This window comes from Alexandromys fortis, unplaced genomic scaffold (genome assembly GCF_014885135.2).
Source record: "Alexandromys fortis isolate MF-2015 unplaced genomic scaffold, M_Fortis_MF-2015_v1.1 scaffold_79, whole genome shotgun sequence".
NCBI lineage: Eukaryota > Metazoa > Chordata > Mammalia > Rodentia > Cricetidae > Alexandromys > Alexandromys fortis.
This window is the reverse complement of record NW_026067964.1, coordinates 6,435,480-6,442,826: the sequence shown is the minus strand read 5'-3', so window position 1 is coordinate 6,442,826 and position 7,347 is coordinate 6,435,480. Positions and strand designations below refer to the sequence as shown.

General features: G+C 48.0%; 1 protein-coding gene across 1 annotated transcript in view; it reads left to right on the top strand.

The window, feature by feature from the left end:
• Window positions 1–13: 13 nt before the first annotated feature.
• The window catches only part of Dmgdh (dimethylglycine dehydrogenase), a 68,672-nt gene continuing 61,338 nt past the window's right edge, over window positions 14–7,347 (top strand). The window contains exons 1-2 of the mRNA XM_050153754.1: window positions 14–157; window positions 3,709–3,877. Coding sequence (XP_050009711.1) covers window positions 72–157; window positions 3,709–3,877 — 255 coding nt within the window. The 5' untranslated portion in view covers window positions 14–71. The remainder of the gene's footprint in view (window positions 158–3,708; window positions 3,878–7,347) is intronic.

Below are 7,347 nucleotides of genomic sequence, written 5' to 3'. Positions count from 1 at the left end.
TCCCTCCCACTCCCTCTGCCTCCTGCCTAAGGCCACAGTCCGTGTCAGCGGTGCTTGGCCTCCCCTCCGCCATGCTCCGCCTGGGCGCGCTGCGGTTGCAGGGTCTGGCACTGCGGGGCTGCCCTGGGCGCCTAAGTTCCACCGGCCGCCGGGAAGGGTGAGTGCTCACCGCCTGCAGGTGTGGAAGAGGGGACCAGTTAAGCTCCCCACAGGAACCGGCTGGAGTCCTCCTGGGATTACCTACAACTACCAGGGAAAACTGTCAGTTTCTCTGGCCCCAAGCCCTGCCGGGTCAGCAATGGGCAGTGTGTGGATGTCTGTCTGTAGGAACCTGTCTCCTGTGTTGGAACAGCTGAACGCCATTGCCTCCGATATATTCCCACCTTGATGGTGGTTGTTATCATTGTTTTATTTTCAATTATTAATCCGTCTTCGAGATTATTCTATTCCAGGGTGTATTGATTTGCCTTATTCTTTTGAATGGCTGCATAGTTTTTCATCTGATCAAGTCTATAACATAATTAAGCAGCCTACTCACTAACAATTAGACTGCTTAAGTCGGGTTGCTTGGTAATGCAGAGAACGTAAACTTGGCATTTTTAACGCACGTATGTTTAGGCAAATACGAGAGTCTGTTTTTGTTTTAATTTTTTTTTAAACAAAACTGTTAGGGAAAGGGTTAGGTCATTTGAAAGATCAAAGGACAGCAACAAACTTGCCCAAAGACAGTGAGATTCGGGTAAGGTTAGGATGCTTTGCCAGTGGGTGCTTGTTACCCATGTCTTCCTTCCTTGGCTCCTAGAGCAGGGCTGTGAAACTTCATAAGTGAGATGGAATTGTCTGTGTATGTAGAAGAGCAAAACAACATCTTTGATTTTCCTGTATTCATTCCTGACCTCACCCACGGTGGCAAGGCGAGGCTCCTGTTCATAGAGTCACTCAACAAACGTTAGGTACTGACTCTGTTTGCATTGTACAGCCTAGGGTGTGCAAGGATTGCTTTTGAGTAGCAGCTGGTCGGTCATCCTTCCATCGACAGATTTTTATATAGCACCTGTAGTGTGTGGGCTTGTTCCTGGTTCTGGGAATGCAGGGCCTCCAGAACTGCAGAGAGTTCTGGTTCCTTCAGACACAGCAGCTGCTGGCCCAGCACAGACTCCTCATCAGCAAAAACAGTATGCTAATTCCCCTCTGCCTGGCTTTCAGGATCTCTGCAAACCCTAAGTGAAATACAGCACAAGAAGGATGTACAAGCTGTAAAAGCATCCCAATCAGGAGACTGCACCGAATACGGAAGGAAATGGAAAGGTGTTCAAACCCAATTAGACAAACACAGTGTAACATTAAAGTCTTTATTCATGGGCGTGGGAGTGTTTATATGCATATGATTTATGCATATATTCCAAAATGTTGAGAGTCATCACAGATGACATTTCTCTTCTAACAACTTTAAGATAGACTGGCTGTGGTGGCAAAAGCCTGAAGTTCCAGCACTCGGGAGGCTGAGGCAGGATGTCAACCTCAAAGCCATTGTAGGTTGTGGAAGATACTTAGTGAGACTTTGTCTCGAAAACCAAACCAAAACAACCACAACAAAAGAGAGCTCTATGAGGCATTTCTACAAGTTTTTCTTTTTTGTCAGTCTGAAATTGTATGTCTGAATACAAAGTCACACCCCATGTCATCAAATCTGACAAACTATGAAGGCAGTTTAGAATTGAGACATCCAGAAGCTCAACAATTTAATCCTCGTCAGATAACCAGATCATCTTTTCCCAGATAAGGTGTATTTAGACAAACACCAGCCGCCACTACCATGTCAGTCTGAAGGAAGATTCCAGCCTGCTTTTTTTCACTTTGAAACTTATCCTTAAGCTGCTGGTGGTGGCACACGCCTTTATTCCTAGCACTCAGGGGGCAGAGGCAGGCAAATCTCTGAGTTTGAGGCCTGCCTGGTCTACAGAGTGAGTCTCAAGACAGCTGGGACTACACGGAGGAACTCTTCATTAAAAAAAAAAATAACAAAACAAAGCAAAACAACAATAACAAAACCTTATCCTTAAAATGACACCTTTTGGTTTGGTGCCAACAAATATACCATGGAGAATTTCCACAGAATTCTTATTAATTCATACTGTGACTTCCTATATCAGACACTAATGGAGTAAAGAGGTTGGTGACTAGGAAAGGAAGCAAGAACTAAGGAATTAGTAAATCACATCCTTTGGTTATGTTCCGCAGGACTTGTAAGTGTTCTTTGTGTTAAAGAGAGCCAGAAACATCCTTGAGGTCCCTCCACATGCAGCCTCAATGGCCTTTCAGAGCCCAGCCCTTCCCTGTGCTGACTGTCTACAACTGCCCCTACAGCCTGGGAGCCTTCCTGCCCTACCCCCTTGGCTCCTGCATTCCTCTTCCTCCTCCTCCATCATGCTCTCCTGTTGATGGACGCTCCTGCAACCCCTACCTTCCCTCAAAGAGTGCCTCATTGCTGCAGTGCACACATTTTCAGTTTGACTTTTTCTATCTCCCCGGTCTGCTATAAGCTTCAGAGCTCTGAGGCCCTGTGTGTCCAGCCCTACACACAGCAGGGATGCAAGGACCTTTTGATAAATATAAAAAAGGAAATACTCTGAAGGAAATGTGGCAATAGCGAACAAACCCCTCTACCCAATGCCAGGATGCCATCGTTTAGGGACTTGCATAGAGAAGTGGTGCCAGTAGAGGGTTGAGAACAAGTCAGGCACATGATCAGATGTGCTCACGGGACATACATATTGGACGTGGGCATTGAGAGGGGGCTGAGATCAGTGACAAATATTGTCCCCTGCCTTCAAATAGCTCACAGTGAATCCAGGAAGACCATCCTATAAACTGATGGTTAGAGATGCCAGAAGAGGAGGGTGCTTCTCCATCCATCTCCCTGCAGCTTGGGGAGCATCAGAGAGAAGAGGATGAACAAGTGCCAAGTTGCATGAAGATTAGGGCTTTTCTAAGACTGAAATCAATAGGAGTGCGTGGGGGTGTCGCCATGTGCTGGCCAGAGGTCGGGTGCCTTCTTCAGTTGCTCTCCAAATTGTTTTTGGAGACAGAGTCTCTCGCTGACTGGGACAGGGAGGCTGGCCAGCAATACCCAGGGATCCTCTTGTCTTTATTTGGCCAGAGCTGAGATTCCAAATGGGAGCCACATACCCAACTTTTCGTGGAACCTGAGGATCAGATTCAGGTCCCCTCATATTTGTACAGCAAACGCTTGACCAGCTGAGCCCCAGTCCCAGCATATGGGTGGTTTTGTTTGTTTGTTTTTTGATTTTTTTGTTTGTTTGTTTTTTTGAGGCAGGATTTCTCTGTGTAGCCCTGGCTGTCCTAAAACTCACTCTGTAGACCAGGCTGGCCTCAAACTCATAAAGATCCACCTGCCTCTGCCTCCAGAGTGCCAGGATTAAGGGTGTGTGCCACCATCGCCTGGCCAGAATGTTTTTCAGAAGAGGAAAATGATGTCTAGGTTGAGAAAGAAGCAGTCACCGCCACCTACCACTGCTCATTTCCTGAGCTGCATTCAATGCTGGGCACCTAGTCAGGGCTCAGATGCTCCAGGTTTCTGAGTGCAAAATGCATCCTGCACGTGTGAAGTCCTAGAGACAGGCAAGCAAGGGAATAGCTGGACCTGCTCTCTGCAAGTGAGTCACCCTTAAAAACATTGTCTTCCAGGCAGGAAAGTCCACCCTCAGCCCCAGAATGGAAGGACAAGGCAGAGACTGTGATCATTGGAGGCGGCTGTGTGGGCGTGAGTCTGGCTTATCATCTGGCCAAAGCAGGGATGAGAGATGTGGTCCTGCTGGAGAAGTCGGAGCTCACGGCTGGCTCTACCTGGCACGCAGTAAGGAAAGCACCCCAAAATGTCCTATGTATGCCCCCAAACTGTGCACCAGCTCCTCCCATTCATGGCTCCTACAGAGAGTTCTGCAGAGCATGGGACCTTCACCTCACCACAAAGTGTACTGTCACCCGACTGGTGTGCTTCCAGGAAGTGGGAAATCGCTATTTAAATACCCTTTATGTGAACATGTGGGTTCTGGATTCTGATCCTGGCTCTGCCATTTTCTACTCAGGGTAACTTCCAGAAATTTCCTTCAGTTTCTATTTTCTGATGCATTCCATTTTCTGAGTGGGGTTTGTTTTGTATTTTGGGACAGTCTCACCCTGTCGGCAGTTTCTGACATTGTTCTAGTGATGCAGCATGCCGGGGTGGCACTGGAGAATGGCCTAGGTAAAGGCCCTGGGTTAGCATGGCTCTCATATTGCCAGGCAAGTCGGCAAGGGATAGGAAAGGAAGATCCATTGATTGCAAATGTGCATGCTCGCTCTCTGTCTTTGTCTCTGTCTCTGTCTCTGTGTCTCTGTGTCTCTGTGTCTCTGTCTCTCTCTCTCTCTCTCTCTCTCTCTCTCTCTCTCTCTCTCTCGGAAGAGCTTGGCCTCATTGGCTATCTCTTTCCATAATTAGCTTTCCTGTGGTGAGGAGAGGAAAGGGGAACTCTCTCTGAGGTCCTCCTCACGCTCAGCACACACTTGAAGCACAGGCCAGGTGTCTGCATAGACAGTCAAGGCTCAATGCAGGAGAACTTTGCCACTCCGACTCAAGCTCAGCTGGCTGCAGTCTCTAGTCCCACAGTCAGCCCACACACATCCGCCAGCCAGTGCTCCCCCCAAAATAGCATCAAGTCCAGCTCCTCTCCCTCCAACCCCTCATCCTCACTCAGTGTGTGTGTGGGGGGGCACCGCATCACTTGCCCGTGGCGGTCTTCCCAGCACTGGTGTCTCCTTTCACTGATTCCCCACTGCCTTCCTTCTGCCTGCCAAGCCCTGGTTCCCTCGGCTTGTCTCGTGTCCCTAAACTAGACTTTCTGTGTAGACTTCATGTTGTCCTTCTAAAAGCGAGTTTACCTCCTCTATTTTTTTTTTCTTAGTGTGAGCCTTAGGGTCACTGTTGCTTGATGGAACACTATGACCAAAAGCAACTCTGGGAGGAAAGTGTTTATTTCTCTCACAGTTTTATCTAACAGTTCATGGTCAAAAGCAGTTGGGCAGGAACTCAAGCAGAGCAGGAACCTGGAGGCGGGAGCTGATGCAAAGGCCCTGGAGGAGTGCTGCTTACTGGCTTGCTCCCCATGCCTTGCTCAGCCTGCTTTCTTATAGCATCCAGGGCCAGGGATGGCACCATTCACCACCCACACTGGGCTGGGCCCTCCCGGGCTGGGCCCTCCCATGTCAATCACCAATTAAGAAGTTGCCCTACAGGCTTGTCTACAGCCCCATCCTATGGAAGCATTTTCTCCATTGACACTCTCTCCTCTATAACTGTGTCAAGTTGGCAGAAACCCAGCTAGGACAGTGTGCACTCTGTCATTGCTCAAGACTGAAAGACCATGTTGGGGCACCATGGTCAGTCCCAGAAGTGAGGTCACAAGGGAGCAGAGCAGTCCTGCCCTCCTGGAGCTAGTCTCGGGCACAGAAAGCACTAAGAGTGGGCCCTGAGCCTTGAAGAAAAGAGAAACTTGGTAGGGAGTACAGAACGCAGGAGGAGCAGTTAGGGAGACAGCTACAGGAGAGGACACTAAACAGTGGGAGTAGGTACAAGGGTCCTAAGGGGACTCCGAGATTAGCCAGGCAAGAACCTCTAGGCAGAGGCCAACTGAGGCGAATGGTGCTTACAGCCTCATGCTTCCCAACTGTTAAGTGGGGGCAGGTGCACATTAAAGTGGAAAGCTTATTTATTCGCTGACAGATAAGGCTTGCGTTTCAGGGTAGATTACAGGGTTCCCTGAGATTTCACTAGCTCTCCCACCAATACAGTGCCTACCTTAGCCTAAACTTTTTAAGCCAAGCAGGCGAAGATTTTAAGATGATAGTCCCTTATGTGAAGTTAACTGTGTAAAATATTTTTTCCCTAAAAGATACCAAAAGAGTGGGGAAAGCTCCCCACCCCATTAGACAAGGCAGTAAGCCACAGCCAAATGGGGAACCATTGTGCGCAGTCAGACAGCAACAGCTAGGTGATTTGTGCCCCCTTGAAATAAGGGACAGGGCAGGACCTGTCCTAAGAACTGATTCAGGGAGCTTTTACACGTCTACTAGCCTTCTCTGTAAGAAAGAAGTTTCACATGCCAAGAGTGTTCCGCCCAGTCATATCTGGGAACAGATTGGGATGTTCAAAGCTGGAGAACCAGCTAAAAGGACAGGCTGAAAATGAAGGCTGCATCCCTGGAGATTCCCGGAGTTCCATATGTTTTCTGTGATATAAGTGTCCACAAGGTACAGGAAATGAGGGCCCGAGGACGGCACAGCCTGAGACCGAATGTTCAAAGTGCAGCCAAGTCTGCGGACCCTGAGGTCCTGCTCACTTTCATCAGTGCCCGAGGAATGGCATCAGACGCGGGTTTGGAGAGTAGGGTCCTCCATGTCCCTGAGAATGACGTCACAAGATGGAAGAGAATCTAGAACTTTCTACTGATTTACATACATAAGAAAGAAATCAAACTTTACAAACACGAGTAGCATCTGATGTGATTGATGTATTGGTTAGGATCCCTAAGTTCTCTGGGGGCAGGTTGGCTCTGCACAGTGGGCTCATCTTGGCTTTCTTTGATTGCTATGTGAGGCCGTCATGGTGACTAGCTTTACTGAGCCTTTACATGGTATAGTTTGTGAGGAGAGGAAGAGGAGTGGCTTGAGGTTGACAGAGGTGCACTCTGGAAAGATTTGTTACCTGGCAGTGATAGAAAGGGTTGAGAATTTTAAGCTTGTATTTCTACAAATAGGCAAGTGTTCCAAACGTGTTGGCCTATAGTAATTCAGATGGATATGCATGGTTTCTATGTAGCAGTTACATGGGCTGCAAAAACTGTGTCTGGGAGTGTGGCTGAATGATGGGGTGCTTGTCTAGGAGCAGTGCAAGGCTCCAGGCTTGATCCTCAGCCCTAGAAAGAGATGGGTGAGCAAGGATGAGTCTTTAAAGAGGGAGCAGCTAGCCTGCAAGGCAGCCCTATTGGGAGGAGAGCATGCTAAAAGGGATAGTTAGAAATGGGGATATTACAGCTAGATTTTCTAGACTAAATGATATCTCCTGCTGGGGGTGTGTCTGTTTAACCTGTTAATTTTTTTCTGATAAGGAATTCCAGTAGGATTTGTTCTTATGTATTTAAAATACAAAGAGCATGATACTCTTCAAGTTGTTAACAAGAACGATGAGACGAGAGACCATGATAGTCAGCGGTCACCAAGAACCTTTGGATAGGTTGGTGCAGTAACAGGTGTTTGAAATGGAGAAGAGGGTTTATTTTTTTTTTATTT